The 23,189-nt window shown below is 33.2% G+C and overlaps 2 protein-coding genes across 2 annotated transcripts; one reads left to right on the top strand and one right to left on the bottom strand.

The window, feature by feature from the left end:
- Window positions 4,804-12,527, top strand: LOC18596328 (protein STRUBBELIG-RECEPTOR FAMILY 6). The gene is made up of 16 exons (XM_018123056.1): window positions 4,804-5,260; window positions 6,816-6,948; window positions 7,045-7,113; window positions 7,200-7,265; window positions 7,366-7,437; window positions 7,537-7,608; window positions 7,722-7,793; window positions 7,875-7,940; window positions 8,052-8,114; window positions 8,209-8,516; window positions 9,213-9,496; window positions 9,854-10,125; window positions 10,550-10,682; window positions 11,413-11,552; window positions 11,654-11,810; window positions 12,095-12,527. The coding sequence occupies exons 1-16, from the start codon at window positions 5,158-5,160 to the stop codon at window positions 12,248-12,250; spliced, it is 2,166 nt and encodes a 721-aa protein (XP_017978545.1). The 5' UTR covers window positions 4,804-5,157; the 3' UTR covers window positions 12,251-12,527.
- On the bottom strand, window positions 12,806-16,641 carry LOC18596327 (26S protease regulatory subunit 7A). Its single transcript, XM_007024732.2, has 10 exons — window positions 16,477-16,641; window positions 16,012-16,093; window positions 15,143-15,234; window positions 14,970-15,047; window positions 14,781-14,842; window positions 14,358-14,502; window positions 14,018-14,236; window positions 13,731-13,912; window positions 13,313-13,488; window positions 12,806-13,175 (listed from the first exon to the last, which is right to left on the bottom strand). The coding sequence occupies exons 1-10, from the start codon at window positions 16,561-16,563 to the stop codon at window positions 13,018-13,020; spliced, it is 1,281 nt and encodes a 426-aa protein (XP_007024794.1). The 5' UTR covers window positions 16,564-16,641; the 3' UTR covers window positions 12,806-13,017.

Here is a 23,189-nt window from a genome sequence, read left to right as displayed (position 1 = left end):
ACCAGCATGGCTCGACTCGACAATGCCATGCCGTATGTGGGCCTTAGGCCTTAACAACCTCACGTCCTGACCCCACTATCCATATTTCTTTCTCGACTATATCTATATAGGACGAAGAGGAATTGCATTTCTTTCTGATAGGAGAAAAAGAAAGGCTCATGTCATGCACACACCACAAGCCATTTTTTCCTATAGAAATTTTTTTGCTTTTTTTATTCTTAGACTATAATTGTTTGTTTAGATGGGAGAACTTGATTTTGCACCTATGGGTAATTTAATTAATGAGGCTATGCTTGGGGTGATAAGGTTTTTTTACCCAAGATTTCTTCCTAGTTGCAACCTGGCGATATCAACTTAGGCAACAATTTGCGGACTACAATTCTGTAATAACTGCCGCATACTTATTACACTATTGTACGTTACTTTCTTTTGACAGACAAGAATCGGGAAAAAATGAAAAAAGCTTAGAAGGAAAAAAAAAGGCTAGAATTCGAGAATTTAGTCTTGCAATTAAAGGTTTAAAGCTCTTAACAAAAAATAAGTAAATATTTAAAGCTGTAAGAAGATTTAAATACTTTATTTATTGCTTTGATTTTAACGAGTCAGATTTTGATATTTTATAGTTTTGTAAATTAGATAGATAAAGTTTATCTTCGCAAGATTACCATTTGTATTTAAACTTTTGCGAGCTTTGATAGGAGTATTTTGGCATTAATTATAAATTTTGCAAGCTTGAAATATTTATAATGTGTTGGAAATTTAATTCTTTTGTAAAATGTATCATTTGAAGATATTTGTGGGATTTTGATTTTTGTTTTGATAAGATATTTGTTGCTTTACATGCTTATAAGATTATTTCATGAATACATGATACTATCATCTCTTAAATCTTTAAGTTTGAAATGAGATAATTTAATAAATTGCTTTGATATCAATCACGAAAACTTACACTCAACATATCAAATATTATTCATTTTAATTCAAAAAGATTTTGAAGTTTTGTATAAGAAAACATTTCATAGGTATATATTTCTACAAATTTTTACAATTTTTTAACATCAATCGAGACTTCACAAATTCCATTCTATTCTCTCAATATAACATCTTGATTTCTTAAAACAAAAACCGTGAAACTAACTTAAGCCAACAACAGCGTAAGGAAAAAGTAAGCATTAGCATGGAATTATAGAAAAACTGCCGTAGTTCAAAATGGAACACAATGACAGAATGACCAATCTACAAGTTGGCATCATTTCTTGAATGGCTCTCAAAGCTTGCACCATTAAACTGCTTGTGTACGTATTGAGAGAAAGGGTGAGATGCGTAGACGTATTGAAAAACCTAAAAACAGTAAGTTGTTGATTTGCATTAGAAATAGTACAAATCTAGTTTGTTGAGACTATGATGTTTGCTTTAGTAAGACCTCAGTCATTGGCCAATTCACTAGCAATATTTGGCACCCATGTTCTCATCTCAGGTAAAGAAGCGAGATGTGCAAAATTTAAAATTGTTCGAACCCAAATTTAGTCCAAAACTGAATTTTAATAAATTTGGATTTTGAAGATCCGAGATTCAACAATGAAAACCTCTGCCAAGTCCATAATCTTAAAAGAATTCATGTCATCTGCCACAACGACTCATTTTTGAAGTAAAATGGAAACTTCGATAAATTATACACAAACAATAAAATAGTCATCATTCAGATCAAAAGCATTAAACAATCGCTCTGCTTGTTTCCAAACTCAAATCTTCTTATTTCTAATTAATCTTTTAGGATGAAAGGAGAACATGGGAGCTAGCAAAGCATTACGTACGTTATCAATATTGCAGTAACCAATTTCCAAAATGAAGCTTGTCAGTACGTTTTGTACCAGAAAAAGCAAATATGAGTTGAAAAGGAGGGGGGAGAAAAAGAGAAAATGTATGGCTAAGAATAGAAGAAGCTTCCTAAATCCTAATCCTGTGTGCGTACGCAAGATGTAAAATTGGGCTGCTTGACCAGAGCCTGGCCCCTTTTTCTCCAACAGTTTGAAAGTTTAAGCCTTGCCCTTTGAACGAAGCAAAACTTTGGGGCCCCAAAATTAGACTCAATCTTCAAGAAACAGCAAAGCTCAAGCTGGCATTGACTCGGCCCAAGGATTTCAACCTTTCAAAACAAGAAAGCAAACTGAACCCCCTATTTCCTCAAACATGTATAATATCGTGTGCAATACTGTCTATTTAGAAAAAATTAGATTACAAGATAATTTTCGGTAAACAAAATAGTGAAAATACGCAAATGATATGTTTCTGTTATTGATTTAGCATTCAAGTACCAACAAACAGATAGCTACGTGGCTTTTTCGTTTCTTTCTTCTTGTTTTTTTCTGATTGGTTGGGAAAAATATTTGGAGTCCCAATATTATTCTCTTTGATTTATGTAATAACATCTTTTCAAATGCGGAAAATAATTACGGGCTTAATACCAGGATTAAAAAGGAAAGTAACCAAATTAAAAAAAAGACAAAGCTAACGCCACCGATCACCGACACAAAGTTGGAGTACTGTTTCAATTGCAAACGTAGCATATCTCAAAGACAAATGTTGCCTATTAATTAACGCCACATGGCGTAGTGCGCAACATCTTTGCGGGATGCTTTTTGACAAAACCATTTCTCCTACCATTTATTTATATAATATATATATAGTAAAATAATTAAAATCTTATTTATTTTGTAAAATTATTTAATATATTATTGTTATAATTTTTTTTTAAAAAAATACATTAATTAGAACAAATTTATTATAACTATTACCTTGATTGTTGTTTTTAATTATTTTTTACATTGTTTGATTAATTAATTTCCTTTTTAAAATAAATAAAACATATAACAAAATTTTTTTAATAAAGTGTCCTTGTTATTAAAAAAAACAAAATCAAATTGTCAATCAACACATGTCCAATCTCTTTGAACGGAATTTTTGCCTGTTTTCTTGTGGGTTTATATTTCGCCCAACGTTAGTTTTCATTTCATTGTTTAATAACAGGGGTGCCCCATTCGAGCAAACTGACCTTTTGCCTTCATTGCAAGAATTTGTACAAGTTTGTTGATTTGAACAGAAAAACTAGTTCACTTTAATTTAGTTATATTGAAGCTTAAGGAATCATTTCATTTCAATTTTTCCAACAAACCTTTGAAAAGGACATTATTCATTAAAGTCAACATTTAAACGCGTTTTTCACTCCAACAAAGTTAATCAAATGTTTCAAAAAGAACCATCATTTCTCCATATTCTGTTCCATAGAAAGTATTTCATGTGGTATTCTTCAATAAGATTTCATTAATTACTTATTATTATTATTATTATTATTATATTGAAAATAACATTTTCCTTTTTTTCTCCTTTCTCCAATGTTTCAATCCTCAAACTTAAAATTTATTAGTAAATTGTATAGTATTACTATTAACAATAATCTCAAACACCAAAGCTTTCAGAAAATGGCTTTTGACTTTTTTGGGTATAAAGAAAAAAGAGAGCCCTATGTCTGACTTTTTAAGCTCTATGTAAACACCAGCAGTCCCCGCCTTTAATTACCTAATTAAAGTGCATGTGACAAAAATTAGGGAATTAAAGCAAGCTTTGAAATCCCACCAAATTGTAAGGTTGAGCAAATAATATTCATTAAGCATTTTGTGTAAACGAGGCAAGTGAAATGTAACTTCATTAACAAACCAAACTATAAATGGTTGAGATTAATCACACAAAGTCCTCCTGGCATTTTTAGTGTTGTTACTTGATAACTCCATATCAACCTAAAGCTTCTGTTTGGGTTTTTTCAAAGAAAAACAAAGCAAAATGAGAGGGGAAAGGTTTTTTTTTTTTAATTTGTTTGGTATTGTGGTGTGGGGCTAGAGTTTATGTGCCCCATTCAAGTAAAACAATAAGGGTTTTCATTGTTTGTTTGTTTTAGTGGGAGCCATGAACTTCCCTTATAAGTCTGCCACACAAAAATACTACTAACAATTCCTGCCCATTACCTCAACGACCCTGAGTTTTTTTTTCTTCTTTTTTTAGTTTTACAGTTCTAAGACCACCAAAAAATTGTTATTATTTAAAGAATAAAAAAGAAAAATCGAAAGGAAGGTTAGGGTGCAATTTGCAAACGCTAACAATCTGGATTCTATTCTACCACCTCCATGTCTAAATCTGAGAGTGACTGTCACACAATCCAAAAATGTCTACAGTTGTGCCATCATTCTAGTCATCCTGAAACCAGCTTAATCATTCAAGAATCTATTGCGAAACTTACGCCCTTCAAAAAATCTTACATGTTGTTTTCCAGCACTATAACAAAACAAAAACTAAAACCATGTAGAAATTGTGAACAGATGAACAATACTTTGTCAAGAACAAGAAATAATGGTATGGCATAAGATAAATTATGCATTCAACTGTCCCCTTCAACTGTAATCATTTACTGTTATTAAAAGTAATAATGTTTGTTTAATAATTTTAGCAATCATATTTAATCTTCAAAGCAATGTATTATCTCTCTGTGTCTCTCTTTTCTGGTCCTTATAAAACATAGATGGGGCCATAACCTTGAGGCCAACTACTGCTACTTGCTAACCCCCTTAAAAATCTGTATAATTATGATTACGACAATTAAATAAAATGAAAAACCCGCAGGCAAATCTAAAGGCGTGTCATAAGCCTTGTGAAAGCTACGGCTCTTATTTTATTAGTATTGCATAACATTTTAAAGGAAAGAACGAGTATTTAGCAAAGCCAGAACACCTACCAAAAGCGTAAGCATCTCTTTACTTTTTTGCATTTTTTTTAACAGTGTCAGTCACATGAAAAACAGAAAGGAAAAACAAAAACCAAAATACAAAAAATGGGAATTTGTGATGTCTACATAAATACCACTATTAATGTTAATGATAATGTTATAGCCATAGGCAATGTAAAAATATAAGCTTTCCTGTGGCTTTGGATTCTTCTGGCAAATCGTGCCTGCCAGCTTTTACTTGGTTATGGCTAAACAAGTCTAAAATTTGTCCCACAAAGAAAATTATTGTATTATTATAAAAGCGGAAGAATAAGAAAAAGGGTCCAAGACAGCCTTAGACCAAAGCCAGTTCTGGTTCTGGGTGGTGATCAGTTTGGAGAGAGATGAGGAAGAATTGGAGAAAAGGTTTGGTTTTGCTGCTGTTCACAGTCTGCATTTTGGGGTTTAAGCCCAGATGTGCCAATGGTGCTACAGATCAAGGAGATGGTTAGTCTTACTTTGCTTTTCTGCCTTATTCTGTTTTAGATTTTGGATTCTGCATGTGCTTACTTTTTCTTGCCAAATCTGTAATCTTTGGTGTCGCTTTTTGGTTGGCTTTCTGTTATGTTATCTGCTTTGAGCTGCTTGTGGCTTAAAATAGACTTCCTTGATCGCATTCCCTTTCGAGTTTTGAACTTTTTTTAGTTTTGTTTATAAAGTTTTGACCTTGCTTTCCAAAGGTGGGTTCTTGTAGATTATGGAGATAAGTTCAAAGATGAGGAAAGTTTGGTTTTTTTGTTGTCATTTTAATTCATATCTAGGATATGGATTACTGGACAAATTTATGATCTTTTGAATTAGTGATTTAAGGTCTTCGCTGAATGCTGGTAATTAGACCAAGTGCAATCTTTCTCCCCACTGCTTTTCCTGGGTATCAACAGGATTTGTTGTTCGTCTTGTGGAGTCATTGCTCATAACATTGGAGTGTCAGATGGGAGGGTATCCTGCAGTAACCCAAGTATGAGGTCTACTACGGTGGGAATTCCAGCTTGGTGACGTTCAATATGGTTGGCTTATACTCTTATTTATCAGCATTGCTAGTGAATGGAAGGATCGAACTTGGACATTTAGCTGGTTTCAAAGCAATGATGCCTGGATATAGCATTAGCTCAATTGTTTCTGTGTTAAGACTGGATTATCAAGACTGAGAATAGCTTTTGTATGTCAGGAGAGACAACTACTCATGTTTGCTAAGACTACCTGAATGGGAGTCTATAACTTGCCTAACCTATATCAGCAATTAAAATGATTCCCTTAGAGATTAACTTCAAAATCCCTGGCACTCATGTCTGCCTATTGGAATCACAATGATTAACAAGGTTTTATCTCTTTGTAGACTATATGCATAGTGAGTGTAAATTGGACCCAAAACTTAATATTTCAAATTATTTTGATGAGAGCGAGGCTTTCACAGAGAGATACCAATAAAATCTCTTTCTCCTGATGGTCAAATTAGTGATGATGTTTTACCACTGCAGCTGTCAAAATCGATGTCCCAAAATGGTGGAAGAGAAACATTTGAGGAATGGATTGGATTCACATATTTACCTTTTTTCTTCTTTCAGTGTCTACTCAGGAGAAGAATTTATTTAAATTGCAAAATGGTCTTTCCTCTGTGGCCGCACTGTTTTTTTTTTTTTTGACATTCTTCAAAGAAATAGCATTTTTCTGCTTGAATATTGATCCTTTTTCAGATTTCCCCATTTTGTTGTGAATCCAATATTCCTAACCAAATTGTTTCTGACTACTTATTTTACTCATTAATAATTTATTCTTTGTGGAAGAGCTATGTCACTTACTGGATAGATAAACATCTATATACTAACAAGATAAATCTGTTAAATACACAAATTATGTGCATTGAAGCACACACTAATGTACGAGTGAATATAATCTACTATTTTCCATGGAATTTGCAACAGAGAAGTGGGAATAATTTAAGACACATAATTGAAAATTTTCCCTGGGTTACTCATCCTATTTGTGGATGTTTGATATGCAGCTTCAGCTCTAGGGGGTATGTTCAGCAGTTTAAATTCACCACAGCAGCTAACAGGATGGACCTCTAGCAATGGTGATCCATGTGGGCAGTCCTGGAAAGGTGTTACTTGTTCGGGCCAACGTGTCACTGAAATGTGATCTCCTTCGTTCCCTATTTGCCTTTGAGATGTGTTGTCCTACATCATGCTGATGCTAACTATAGTATGTTCTTCTATTGTCCTTTTTACCAGTAAACTGTCGAATCTTGGACTTTCTGGGTCAATTTACAACCTTCAAAGTTTGACATCATTGAAGGAACTGTAAGAATCTATAATCTTTTATAGTGGGTTGATTTTTTCTATATTCATTTGATTATCTTCATACCGATATTTGACAAAATCTGCAGGGACATGAGCCATAACAATATTGCAGGCGAAATACCATATAATCTTCCTCCGAACTTGCAGCAATTGTATGCTTCATATGTGCATTTGTTTCCTTTCCTACTGCTACTGTTTCATTTCTGATTTTTATAGTGATTTATGTATAATATAATGTTCTTTTATATGCAGAAACCTTGCATTTAATCAATTTACTGGAAGCGTCCCTTATGTCTTCCATGACATGCCTTCTCTTCAATACCTGTGAGTAATGTACCAATCATTAATTACTTGACACAAGGTCCATAGAAATTTAAACCCTTATACTTTTTTCTTTTTTCTTTTCCATTTCTGGAAATGCAGAAATCTTGGTCATAACCAGTTGCAGAACCAATTGAATGACATGTTTGCACCACTTTCTTCCCTCTCCACATTGTAAGATGCTCTTCCTGCCACCAATCACGTTACATAGTTTTTCATAGATGCCTGTCTTTTAGCCTATTTAACTAAAAGAACAAGTTAACAGTTACCTCTATTCCTTGCTGCAGGGATCTCTCTTTCAATGCTCTTACTGGTGATCTCCCTGAGAGTTTTAAAAATCTCTCTAGTGTGAACTCTATGTAAGTGTTATAGGAAAAATCTTTTGCAGAACAAGTATATTTGGTGGATTTTCCTCATATGTTTTATCTACCCTTATGCAGGTATTTGCAAAACAACCAGTTTACAGGCACTATTGATGTCCTTGCCAATCTTCCCCTTGATAATCTGTGGGTAACCAGTATATCAGTTTAAAAAGGCTAGAGCATCATATTGTTTTCTTATAATGTAATTGACCCTGTTATCCTGCCATTTGTGATAGCTGCTTTTATGTCTCACAGGTATGTTTCAAATAACCGTTTTACTGGCTGGATACCTGATCAGTTGAAAAGTATCAATTTGCAGTAAGCATTTGACTGCATTAACAAGTGCTGTGATTTCTATTTTGTTATCAAAGAAAGTTCTTTGCAATTTCAATCTGAGTAATCTTCATGACAGGAAGGACGGAAACTCATGGAGCTCGGGACCTGCTCCCCCACCTCCACCTGGTACCCCTCCTGCCACTAGAAACAACAGAAATCACAAATCTGGTAGCAATAGTTCCCCATCGGATGGTGGTTCTGGTGGTGGCAGTAGCAAATCAGGCATTGGAGGTGGAGGCATAGCAGGAATAGTGATTTCCATCCTGATTGTTGGGGCTATAGTAGCATTCTTTCTGGTGAAAAGAAGATCCAAGAGGTCATCCTCAGATATTGAAAAGCTTGATAATGAACCCTTTGCTCCTCTTGCTTCTAACGAAGTGCAAGGTAACACTCATAGTCTATCTGCAATTCTGCACACTGGCACACTGGCCAGTTGAGTGTCACCATAAATATATCTTTATTGTTTGCTTCATGTTGCTTGTAATGCTACTGTATTGGATTTCTTAGTGAAGAGACTTTATGAGTGTCTTTTATTTTTAGCAGCAAACAGCTATAAACTTGTTCTTGTAGTTATTAGATATCTGAAGAACATTTAGGAACTGATAAAGTAAAAAATTCAGTAGATTACAAGAATATAAGCTTCAGTGAAAAATCCATTCTTGACTCTGTGATTTCGTGGGCATTTCTTCTTATCTTCATATGCAAATTCTCTTGTGAATTTAAGCTTTTTGCTCCATCTCTTAATGGTATCATAAATGAAACTAAATCTTAGCCAATAGGAGACTCTGATGACTTTTGGTTGTCTTTCTTTTCATTTCTTTTTTTTCTTTCGCGGGGAGAGGGGTGGGGGCGGAGGGGGGGGGGGGGGGGGGGGGGGGGGCGAGGGGGAGGGGGTTGGGGTGGTGTAGGGTAAGGGGCTGGGGGAATTAGGATAATTCTGCACTAAATTGTACAGCATTACTTTGCTTTCTTCACAGTCTATGTTAACTCCTTTTCTCCTCTAAAATCTTTTGGCTTTGTATACTTTTTTACTTCTCTTCATCAAACTATCTGTTTCTCTTACCTAAAATTGTATTGCAGAAATGAAATCCATTCAGTCTTCCTCTTCAATTGACACCAAGACCTTTGATACACCTGCTTCAATAAACCTTCGACCCCCTCCCATCGACCGCCACAAATCATTTGATGAAGAAGACTTTTCTAAAAAGCCCGTTGTTGTTAAGAAAGCTGTCCCAGCCCCTACAAATGTTACATCATATTCAATAGCAGACCTCCAGATGGCTACAGGCAGTTTCAGTGTTGAAAATCTTCTTGGTGAAGGGTGTTTTGGACGTGTTTATCGAGCTCAATTTGATGATGGCAAGGTAGACACTCCTGCCTGTTAAATGCATTAGTCCTGTCAAAATAAATGGAGCATGATCTGTGCTTAAATTTTTATTGTGACTTCTGTTTTAATTCATGCTCTAACCTGAGAAATATTCTCGTCATCAGCATATATTTAGTTTACATTTGCCTCGCTTTTCCTAGCTGTGACCTTCATGTGTGTTACATGATTATCTTCAAAAAGACATCTCCCTTTCTTGCAATTACTGCTGCAGATGCCAATGTTGTTGATCTGCCTAGTTTTTGGTTCAAAGTTTGTCAGTTACTTGCCTTAAGTGCTTTAAATGTGTTCTACACAGCACTCACCTAACTGGTAAACTTGTTTTGTACTGTCGTAGGTTCTTGCTGTGAAGAAAATAGATTCATCAGCTCTTCCCAGTGAAATATCTGATGATTTTATAGAGATAGTTTCAAATATCTCCCAGTTGCATCACACAAATGTAACAGAGCTGGTTGGCTATTGTTCAGAGCATGGACAGCACCTGCTTGTCTATGAGTTCCACAAAAATGGCTCACTGCATGACTTTCTCCATGTATCAGATGAGTACAGCAAGCCGTTGATTTGGAACTCTCGTGTTAAAATTGCTCTGGGGACTGCACGTGCATTAGAGTAAGTTGATAACTAAATAATGGACAACAACCTTCGCCTTTTTTCCTTGTAAACATCTAACACTGAGCACTCTACCCCCAATATCTTTTACTCTCCCCTTTGGTCATCTTTTGGAATGTGGGGTGTTTTGGCATTTGCATCTTTTACTTGAAACAATTTACTAATTTGCTAGTAATAGACAATTGATTGTAATTGAGAATTAACTATTTTAAGATGCTAAATTTAAAAAAAAAAAACTATTTTTAAGATGCTAGTAGCGTATCTTTTGACTATTAGGATCTCCAAATTTTTGTTAAGATTGGATATGTGCTATAGGGTAGAAATGTATTGGACTAAGTGAACCAGGAGCTGGGCTTGCATACTTGCAGTGGTTATTATCTATTGTCAAATGGCTACTTGGAATTCATTAGAAGGTTTTTTCCAGGTACCTGCATGAAGTTTGCTCACCATCTATTGTTCATAAAAATATCAAGTCAGCCAACATCTTACTTGATGCTGAGCTCAATCCTCACCTTTCAGACTCGGGCTTGGCAACCTTTATTCCAGATGCAGATCAGGTGAATTTTGTGCATCCTAGAATTTACCGTTATTGCATGAACTAGTAACTTTTTTTTTTTTATAATTGGGGGAGGGGGGATTCAAACCCTGCTCTTTAGGTAGGGGGATAATGCACCAACCAATAAGCCAAATGCTTGGATGCGCATGAACTAGTAACTTCCTTTGATGTTAGTTATTAAGTTTCCCACTAGCACTGCACAACCATGTTGTACGTCATTTATATTTTGAATTGTCTTGTCTCTTTTGTGAGTACTTGCCTATGTTAATTGGCATTTGTCAAAGGATGAGACTGAATAATACTATCTTTGACTTTTGCATCTTTATATCCTGTTCCAAGTTAATCTTACAATCTGTAGAGTTCATCTAAACATTCTTTCACCACAAATGTAGCAACAGTAAGAAAAATGTTCAAATGGCTAGTTTCTGTGCTTCCTCACAATATCTCACATGCAAAAGTTTTTTCATTCTGTGACACTAATTCAAGTTTTTCAAGCCTGAGTTGCTTGACCTATGAACCATATCATTTATGCCTCTGGATATGACAAACAATGTTTGCTGAAGTGCCAAAGGGTTTTCCGTGGCACTTATGTGATGCTGAAAGTGACTGATGAATGCAGGGAAACAGAAATATAAAGAACCCTTCAATGACCTATTGACCATGGTCAAAGTACCTTAGTGTTGGACTAGTTGCTTAAGTACATACTGAAACTGTCTCCTTCTCATGTGCAGGTACTAAATCGTGATGATGTAGGGTCTGGATACAGTGCACCTGAGGTTGCTATGTCTGGTCTGTACTCTCTTAAGAGTGATGTTTACAGTTTTGGAGTGGTTATGTTGGAACTTCTCACTGGACGTAAGCCATTTGATAGGTGAGGAATCATCTATAAAGAATTGGGTATTCCATCATTCAGTGTATTGGCATCCTGTTAGTTCACCAGAATTCTAACTAGTATTTGAGTGTTTTTAACAGCACAAGGCCAAGACTTGAGCAATCTTTGGTTCGATGGGCAACACCTCAGCTCCATGACATTGATGCTCTATCTAAGATGGTTGACCCAGCACTTAAAGGGCTTTACCCCGTTAAATCTCTCTCGCGTTTTGCAGATGTGATTGCTCTTTGTGTCCAGGTAATGTCTTGGTTGAAAAAAGGAAGACACTTTATGACCTTTTTCTTGTTTCATCTACCTTAAATCTTCAATGAATTGGCATAAGCATGGTGTTAAGGGGGCCACCTTAATGGCTCATGTAGTTGTCAAAATTTTCCAACATATGGAAAGAAAAAAATATATTGTAGATATAAACTGGTACGTAAGAGTCCCGGATTGTAAACCATATGGACAGAGCAAGAACTTGTAGAACAGTACACTGCTGTAGTATTAAACTGATTCTTTTAATTATTTCTTTGGGGCAGCCGGAGCCTGAGTTTCGACCACCTATGTCAGAAGTGGTTCAAGCATTGGTTCGACTAGTGCAGCGAGCTAACATGAGTAAGAGAACAATTGGGACGGACCAAGGAGCATCTCAGCGAACCGACAACCCTGATGCACATGACGACTACATGTCTTAAATGGCTGCAGTAGTCCTGCTAAGACTGTTTTGGTGACGAGGACTTGAGATTGTAATCATGTTAAAAGTTTTCGTTTGATTGTAATATTATTACTATACCCCCTAACTTTAGCGTCAGTTTCAAGTCAGCCCTGCGCTTTGTAATATGTTGCAATATGGTCCAATCGGTGGCACCCATTTAATTAAAATTCTTTCACCGTTCTGTATATGTTGAACTTTGGTGTTTCTTTTAATTCTCTTTACAATAATAAGACACATAATAATTCCCTCAGTTCTCACTTCCTTTGTCGCTATGGTAATTTGTCCCTTAATTTTCAATTTCAAAGATTAGTATATGGTGGATGGGGTATTTGAATACACTCAGTAATGTTTAATTACACTAAAAGCCCACATCTCTTCTAATGAACGGGACTTTGGGGAAATTTAGGGTGCGAGATTTTTATTTTTCGGTGCTGCTCCATAAATTATGTTAAGATGATAAAGCAATTGAACCTTGAAACTCTAATAGCATTTTTTTTTAATAAGCTAGCTAATGTAACTAACCATTTCTATAATCTAATTTCATCAACAACTCTTTTAAGGAATTTTATTTATGAAGCAGGAGCACAACAATTTTATAAAAAAACCCAATGAAATATTGCAAACATTTTTTTCCTTTTATAAATGTATTAATGCAACTAAAACTTTGCTTTCAAAGTCTGGTATTGACCAACGGCATTCCCCTTTAAACATAATTTGGGAATAAAAACGTCCCTTTCGGCTTTCAACTTAATTGTATACCATATATTTTGGAGTTGCACTAAACTTCTGGTAACCCTTGATGACTTTGTTTACAGCATCCAGAAAATCTTTTTCAGTTGCCGTCTTCCTTCTTGCTCGTATTGCAAACATTCCAGCCTCTGTGCAGACACTCCTTATGTCAGCACCTGCAAAAGAAACCATTAAGTCCCAGAATAATCCTAAATAAAACAAATTATTTAACAGAAAAAGAATAGAAAAGAAAATAAATACAGCACATCAGATTCAAGAACATAAAACAAGGTCTAGGAAGATGAAACTCGACCTGTAGAATTAGGACAAAGTCGAGCAAGAAGTTCAAATCTAATGTCCCTTTCACAATTCATAGTTCTTGTATGGATTTTGAAGATTTGAGTCCGGCTCTCCATATCAGGAAGACCAAACTCAACCTTGCGGTCCAATCGTCCGGGACGTAAAAGTGCAGGATCCAGGGTGTCAGGCCTGGATAACGGTGCCCAAAAGAGTTAAAACAAGCTACATTTCAAGCATCACTCATGCAGACAAAAAGACCAACACAATCAATATGAAAAAAACAGAAAAGTTCAAAACTTCAAGTTCTACTGCACAACAAATTCAGAAGGGCATTCTACAGTGGTTTCACAGGGTTTTATACATGCTGCAATTTATTGCAAAATAGAAAAGAATATACAGTGAGCTAAGAGAGTAAAGGCAGAATATGTAACCTGTTAGTTGCCATCAGAACTTTGATATTTCCACGGGCATCAAACCCATCAAGCTGATTGACAATCTCAAGCATTGTTCGCTGCACCTCATTATCTCCACCGACACCATCATCAAAACGTGCACCCCCAATAGCATCAACTTCATCAAAGAACACAATACATGCTTTTTTGGAACGTGCCATCTGCAACAGGTAACATCTTGTTAGATAATAGGAGAGGACCAAAAAAACAGTAAAAGAATAGTTGCGGGAGAAAACAAGAATCATTGAAATGTAGCAGGTAATAACCTGGAAAAGTTCCCGCACCATCCTAGCTCCCTCACCAACGTATTTCTGAACAAGCTCACTTCCAATAACACGGATGAAGCAAGCATCTGTTCTATTTGCCACAGCCCTCGCTAGAAGGGTCTTACCAGTTCCAGGAGGACCATAACAGAGAACACCTTTAGGTGGATCAATCCCAAGCTTAACAAATTTCTCAGGATGTAGCATGGGCAGCTCAACAACCTAAATAAACAAAATCAAATGTTACACGAACAACTACCAACTAATTTGTTATTTTATGTTGCTAATACAGCAGCAAAGGGATTGAGATTCTACATATAAACATATATAACCAACAACATACCTCTCGCATCTTTTCAATCTGCTCCTTGCATCCACCAACATCATTATAGGTGACATCAGGCTTCTCCTCCACAGTCATCATGGTCACACTTGGATCAATTTTTGGAGGTAAGGGAATCTGTATCTGATATTTATTGCGATCCACCCTGCAATGCAGAACATGATTGCACACGATTAATACACAAAAGCAAACAGGGTGATTAAGACAAAAAGATAAGAAAACCTAAAAAATAAAAAGTAATTAAAGCATGGACTCCCAATAGTATCTCAGCAACACACAAATAGTCCACATATTATACGGATTTAAAAAGACTTCAAAAGAAAACAAAAAAATAATAATAATTTCAATGGGAATAAAACTCGATCCAAAGTATGAAAGTAACAGGAATTAACAGAGAAATCTTTTAATAAATAGGAAACTTACCCCACCCGCATGCCTTCTTCTATGTCAGTGGGGGAAACTTTGTCACCCAGCCCCACAACAAACTGCACTTCATAACACACATTCACGCTATATATTTGAAATTCAAATTCTATTTCTTGTGACAAAGGACCGATTTTAGGCCACCAACAAGACAAGAACGCAAAACAATTTAACAACTCAACTACATACCTTAGCAATTTGCTTTACATTAATAACATATTTAGCATCCTCTGTGTTTGGATTGATTATTTTTGTGCATCTTGCAACCTAGGTGATGAAAACAGTCAGTGCTCAAGAAACTTGAACTGCAAATACAAAATTTTTGTCTAAACTCCCTTTTAGAAGAAAGAAAGAACTAATACCTGGAGAGGTTGCTCCTCTTGCATCATTTGCTTATCTGATACAAGATCCCATTGACTGGGTGCAGCTAACCCAGTGTCTGATTCTTTGATACCTATTTTGGACATTAGACATGACAGAACTTAAGATGATATATATGTTAATAACAATAGAAACATGCAATAGAAACTAAAAGATGCCAATTATTATAGCAAAAAGTTAGCCAATAGTAAAAATAAAGAAACAAATAAACAGTATTACCAAATTCAGGGGAATATTTAATAAAAATGTACAAAAAGTCAATAATGATTGGTAGGAGACTATCAGCTGCTAAACATCATCTAACATGACCCCAAAAAACTACAAAATCAGAGTGGTAATGTTGCTGCTATCAGTTGATGTTACAAAGCAAGCAACAAAGCAAACTGTCTTCAGTCCAATTTACCAGCAGATTGTGATGGGTAAGAATTCCAGGAACAAACATTTTCGTCCATCATAACTATAATAGCAGACTGTACTAAACTTTAAAGCAAATCCAGAACTTTTGGTATTATCATGCAAACTTTAGGGAAACTAAATGCAACCATGCATCGCATCCTGTTCATATTGCGTTATCCTCCAGGCATGTTGGGTCGCATATAGATATAAATTTACTTTTCCTTTGTTTTTGTTTGAGAAAATTCGTAATATAAACATGGACTATAACATGTACCACAAAATCATCTTCAAAAGATAAAATAAAAGCAAGTATCCTTTTCAGCTCAATACATGCATAACTTTTTATCCTCTCAAGGTTGATGTTTAAATAATTCATGTCTGAACGGTAGCACAAAGATGAAAGCTCATGCACACATAGGGGATCCAAAAGAAGGAAAAATGAAGTTGAACATACCACAAAGGTCATTGACCTTTTTGGCCATCTCTTTGATTTCTTTTTCCGCTTTCTTGATGCTATTAGAATATGGACCTAAACCCTGCCAAAAATAAGGAAAAGTTTAGACATGCCATAAAATATATATACTTTTTAGGGTTTTCCAAAGATAGTCGTTTCACAAAGCAGGCAAGCTCGCACTTATGAGTTAATGTTTATATAAACCGCAAAATTAGTTTTAATCTTTGTGAGTACAAGGGAACAACACATTGTATAGAATCCAGGAAGTTACAGCCTTTACTGACGGAACTATATTCCACGGTTAAATCCTAGCTAAAACACGAGCAAAATCAACGAAACTAGAGCCGAATTAAAAAAAATCCAAAATTAACGTTCAATGTAAAATAAATAGCAGAGAAAGAGAGGGAGTGCTTTTGTTAAAAACAAAAAACAAAAAAGAAAGAAAGAATTTCTCCTGGAACGTACATAAGTTTTCAATAACGCGATATCGTCTTCATCCAAAGGCTTTGGATTCTTCTCCGCCATCGGATCATCCTCTGGTTGAGCCACCATATTTTGATCGAGCAATCGATCTGTCCTTTGCAGTTAGTTTCGATTTTCTTGTGCGACAAGAAGAGAATGAGTGACTTTATTTTCATTTTGCTCTGTTGGGCTATTTATAGTTGAGATCCTCCCAGAAAAGCAATTCGTTTTGAAAAGGACATGGAAATGGGCTTCAGCCCTCGAAGCAGCCCAGGGTGTAGAGGTCCATCTCTAGCGGTATTAAGCCAACTCCAGAAGGTTCTGGGCTCTAGCAAGGCCTACGAGGAATGGGCTCTTTCTTTGTTCGGTTTATATGTTTATATTTTTTAGTATATTTAGTAATTTTTAGTGTGGTTTGTGTAGGAACAAATTAAAATGGATTAGTACATAAAAAATATATATATGCAGATAAATATGCATGATAAAAAATAATTTTTTATTAAATCTTAGAAAAATATAGAAAATTATTAAATCAAGATAGTATATAATAATGAAATGGCATTAAAATATAGTAAACAATAAAATTAGGAATTAAAAATAACAAAATATTTATTTGAATAAAGCCTATGGCTGAATTTTTATTCATAATGTGGAAAGTCACAATTCTAAGTTAATTTTCCTAACTGAGGGATTTTGATTTGGGCTCTACTAGAATGATAGGAGAGTTTTAATTTTGTGTTTCAATATCTTGAATTCTAGTAATTATTTTTTAAGTAAAAAATAAAAAATTAAAATTTAATTATTTAAAAAAGGTTAAAAAAATATAAGAGTAAATTAAATAATAAGTTATGAAGCTAATACATATTATTATTTAAAAGTAATAATAACTAATAAATATTTTGCTCATTATGCATCATCAACATCCATTCATTAATCATTGCATTCATTTTGGGTGTATAAATTTGTGAACAAATGACAACCTCGATGATAAGACTTTCCTAAGAAACTTGTAAATATAAGTTTTCTCGAAGAATTCTTTAAATGAAAAAGCATTCTTGAGTTCCACCAAAATGATGAGAGGATTGAGGAGATGTTTTCAACAAAACATTTTCATTTGATTCTTAAATAAGTGAAGAATTTGCATCAATTGACAACATATCTTTTGCAAATAGATTGAAAGCCCTCACAATGGGACTTTTTTGAGAAACTTGTAAAGATAAGTTTTCAAGAAGAACTTTCTATATGAAAAGGCATTCTCAAATTCCACCAAAATGATGGGAGAGTGCAGGAAATGTTTTCAAAAAGGTTTCCATTTGTTATTTAATAAAACCAGAATTTGCATCACTCTACATAATATTTATGTGAACAAATTACAACCTTGATGATGGGACTTTCTTAAAAAACTTGTAAAGATAAGCCTTTTCGAGAAACTTTCGAGGTGAGAAAACATTTTCAAATTCTATCATAATGATGAAAGTGTCTAGGAAATCTTTTAAAATAATAAAAGGTTTTCATTTGTTGTTTAATCAAATCGGAATTCACATCATTCATTCCATTATCATATTATGTGTATCCAAAATATTGAACTGGGATATGAATGATAATACCCGATGATGTGGCTTTCTCGAGAGACTCGTAAAGATAAGTTTATCGAGGAATTTTGTAGGTGAGGAAAACCTCGTATATTTCGTCTAAAGAAGCTTTCCGACACAAGGTTTCATTCATGCGTCGACAAAAAAATAATAATGAAAATAAAACATATAAAAAAACAAAAAATCACACATATCAAATATTTAATAAATCTAATGGTGGAATCTTTTCGAGAGGATAAGCATGTATCCTTGAACACTCCCGAGATGTGGAGAATTTTCTTAAGTCTCATTAGAATGCCGAGAGGACTTAGGAACATCTTCAATATGCAAATAATAGGTAAAAACGGGAGGAAAAGACAAAAAGAAAAGATGAAACAAGTAATTAATGATTAAGGGAAATAGAAATGAAATCAAGAATTCAAAATTAAGGCTAAAATAGGATAACATATAGTTAATTGGTAACGTTCTTCAAATAAGCGTCACAAGATACTAATTCTTTCCCACGCGTAATCATAATCTTTACTCCATTTCCTTATGTTAGACCAAACCGCATATTTTTTAATGAATTTAAGTTAAATTTAAGATCTTGTTAAAAAAGATAGATTTAATAAGGTAATCAATCACACTTAACCAAAAAAAAATCGGTGATAACTCCAAATTTCACATCGAGGTGGCCAGATTTTTTTTTTCTTCTTTTTCCTAAGGACAGACTTTATGTGCTATTTAAAAAACGAAATAAACATATCCTCAATTTATTTAACTTTCATACTTGATGCAACAATTTTAAATATTGAATTCGAAACCCAAAACATTTTAATAACTTGAAATTATAACTTGAATAAATGAATTACTAGACTAGTTATCAATCAACATAATACTTAAAAAAAAAACTCTTAAACTATTAAGAAAAATTTAATAAGTTTTTATTATTTTATTATGTTTACTCAAATTTTTATATATTTTTTAAATAAAATAAACTCTTATAACTAATTATTAATTAATTATCGTAAGTCAAAATGCGACTTATCATTTTATGTCATGTGACGTTAAAATGACATATTAACATGTTATAATAAATAGTGACATAATATGTTGATTTGAACATGTGATATTTTTTACTTTACACGTCATTGCCATATAATATAAAATGACAATTGCTATTTTGACTAATGACAATTAATTAATTATTAATTATAAAAACTTATTTGGTGTTTGATTGAAGACAAAAATAAAATAAAAACTTATTTAAACAATTGTCAATTGTGTACCCATGCTGTGCAGTCGGGTAATTGTTTAATGGTAATTGACAAAAATTAATGAGAAAATTTCATATTAATTGCATAATGAAGAAAAATTCATTAGGTTTCTCCTCCCTTTCAAATAATCAATTTTAATTAATTATTTAATTATATATCACAATTTTATTTTTCATTGATTCCATAATTTGTACTTTTATTTTCTTTGTATTATTTTGATCTTTATAAGTATTTAAAAATTAATCTTTTTACAAGAATTTTTTTTGAATTCTTTCAACAGGACCCTTTAAACATATATCTCTTTACCATATTTTCCAGAAAAAATGTTATTACAAATTATCATGAAATTTTATCATTGAAAAATTTTCCACTACCATCTATGAAATAACATATCATTTACCTTTTTTTCTTCCGATCTTCTGATTGATTTGATATTTTATGAAATAACATTCATTTAATCTCTTTCATTTTTTGTCTTTTGATTATTTTGACCTTTATGTTTTTCATTCTTCCTTAAATTTTTTCTTTTATAAGAAATTTTTTTCATATTATCCTATCGTTTTTATCATTAATCTACTTTATTTTTTTTTTAAAAAAAATCTTAAATTAAACGATTTCTAATTTTATTTAATAATTTTTGTATTAGAAAATTTCTAAATCCTCCCAACACTTTTAATATAATATTTTAAAAAATCACTTACAAATTTGCAAGAAATTTATAACTTATAAGTTTTTCAAAATTCTATTATCAATTGGATTTTCATTTTCTTACTTAATCAAAATTAAAATGGATAAGATACAAACAATTATAAAAGGACGTAATTTTGCAATTTATTGATAATTTTAATTTCTTTTGTTTCCATTTTGATGGTAAAAAATACAATTTGGATTCCCGTTACCCGTATCACACCCAAACCCATCTAAATTGTAATACCCCCAACTTTGATATAAACTATGTAACGATACGTGTAATGTCTTAGTGGTTATGACTCTAAATTTTTTTGGCATATTTGAGCATTTTTTTATGGTATTATGCATATGCTTAGTATAAGAAAATATGAACCATGACCCTTAGTCAAAAATTTTGAAACATGATTGATGATTTGTGTGGTTTGAAGTTTAATTGGAACTTTGGACTTATATGTTGAGCATATCTATTAAATTTTGAGTTATATGGTTGATTTGAGGTGTTGGTGAAGTGGGAGATGAGTAGGAGATTTAAAAATGGAGTTAGAAGCCTAGAGATGTTGGAAATTTTAAGTGTTTGGACAAAAACTATCAATACATTCACTCAATCTAACGATAGATACAAGGCAATGAGTGTTGGGGAGCATTTTGGGTGCTTTCTATTGATAGTTTTAATGCATCTATCGATAGATGCATGTAATATTGCAAAAAATAAAGGGCTTTGGGTTGAATGCCCTGTTTATTCTCTTCTCCAACCCGAAGCCCCTTCCAAGCTCCGTCCCGTGGCTGCTTCTAGGTAGGAAAAAGGGGTGGATTTAAGGGGGAAATGAACCGGCTAGAGTAAGTATTCCTACCTTTGAAAGAGATCTACCAATTGTTTTCTTTGAATTTTATTCTACATTAAGAGAAATGTGGTTTTGTACTTAGGTGCTGAAGTTTTGGAAGGTTTGATGAATCTAAGTGAGATTATCTGAGGTAAGAACGGATTATCTTGCTATTTGAAGCTTTAGATTGAAATTTTAGAGCTGCTAGGATTTGATAGGATAGGAATGTATTAGGACAACTGTCAAATAACCCCTTGGATTTGAGATGTACTGTTTCAATATATCTTAATGTCTTATGTTTTATGTTTCTGTAACCATCTATTTATAAAAACTCTTCCATAATTTGCTTGTTTTTTTTCACTCTTACTCACTGAGTTATAAAAGACTCATCCTAATTAATAGTTGTATCGTGCAGATAAATAGATTGCGGGATTTGAGTAGCTGATATCGTCTTCTAGGTAGACATTTTGGCATCTGGTTGGCATTACCACTTGACAAGTCCACTCCGTTGAGTTTGAGCCTGTGCCTGTTATGCTTTCAAATTTTGTTGTAAAAAACTTGGTCACCTCTTCGAAAATTTATGTTATTATGTTTCATATTATGTAAGCACTGCGTACCGTTTACTTTGTTAATCTGTCGTACGGGATGAACCCATTATGCTAGGCAAGATATGGTTATGTGAATATTATGTTCGGACACGTTTGTATTAATTATGCCAAGAGGCAATGTTGACAAGTTTGAATATATGTGTTATATATATATATATTGCGGTCGTAAGGCCTTTCGGCTTTCTATTTGTGGTTGAATGAAGTTGATTTTTCTAAGGCTTATTCAAGTCTCGTTGGCTCTGCTTGCTAGACTCGAACGCTGGCTGTGACCCCCTGATTTAGGTCATGACATAAATCATTGGACAACCAAACCCAAAACTCAAAAACTGAATAAACAACTCAACATAAAATTCATACAGGCCAATTTAGTAATCCTGTTAATTTTGCAAATGTCAATCAAATTTTGTTAAGAACCTAAAGGTAGATTAGAAACCGATTAAATTGTTTAGATAGTAAAGTTATTGTTTTTATTTTATAACCCTAAATCAATTATTTTAAAATATTTGAATGGGTAAAAAAGTTTAAAAGTCAAGTTAGTAATTAAAACATCCGGTCAACAATTAAGTTATTTTTTTTTTTTTTGAGCATGTTGTCTACCACATGCTAGATTACATGGTATTAAATTGACAACTATTACTTGAACTAACGGAAGTTAGTCAAATAGTTAATGAAAAGAATTTATTTGATAGGTTTATATCTGATGCACTATAGTATTAGCTTCTATACATTGTCAACTCACTAAATACTGTCACCTCATTTAAAAAATAATATTAAAAATAATTAAAGACTTGAAATTAAATATTAAAAGTTTTTTTAAAAAAATTATTTTTTCTTGAACTCCCTCACAATTGTTCTTTTCTTGTACTTCTTTTGTATCTTTCTCCAACACCATCATTTTCAACTTCAAGAGTAATAAGATAATTAAAAATTTGAAAAAAAAAAAAACTAATGGGATTAAGTTTGACGATGAAGGATGAACAATTATAAGGTCCATTAAAAGTTTTATCGTTTCTTTTCTTCAAAGAATAAGGCTTTTGAATAAAGGGGAAAAAGTTTGAAGGCAAGGCAAACATTAAGAAGGTGGTTAAGATCACATCTAATTCTTTGTTTTTCTGATGAAATAAACAAAGTTTGGTTAGCTAACTACCTGTGTTCGTAGCAAATTACAAGGTTCGAAAATAATCTACTCTTTGGTTTGAGTATTCAAGTCTAAAAATAATTTCATTATAAATCTACATTTATTACTCAAGTTTCAAAACCATTATAATGTTCATCCTTCATCCTCAAACTTAGCCCCAATAGTTTTTTTTTTTTTTCACCTTGAAATCGTTATTTATCTTATTTGCATAATTTTATCAAACTTAATTTTAATGGAAGAAAAAAAATGGAGTTAGAAAGAGATAAAAATAAGAGAAAAAGAAACAAAAAAAAAAAAGAACAATGATTAGAGAGTCGGAGAGAGAAAAAATTTGTTTTATTTTTTAATTTTTTTTGAATATTTAATTTTAAATCTCTAAAAAAAATTTAATTTTACTTCGTAAATAAATCCAGTTTTATATATTGAATTTGAAAAACAAACATCTCCAAATTCTAACTTAAATAAAAGAAATTACTGTACTAGTTATCGATTTAAGCAATTAGCATTTTATCAACTGTGACGAATAAAACTAGGTAAAAAAGTCGATATTGTTAGGAATGGTATATTTGTTTCTTCCTTCAGGTTTTTCTAATACTAAAATTTCTAGTTAG

This window comes from Theobroma cacao, chromosome 6, assembly GCF_000208745.1.
Source record: "Theobroma cacao cultivar B97-61/B2 chromosome 6, Criollo_cocoa_genome_V2, whole genome shotgun sequence".
NCBI lineage: Eukaryota > Viridiplantae > Streptophyta > Magnoliopsida > Malvales > Malvaceae > Theobroma > Theobroma cacao.
The sequence above is the reverse complement of the archived record's forward strand: the minus strand, read 5'-3'. Positions and strand labels throughout refer to the sequence as shown.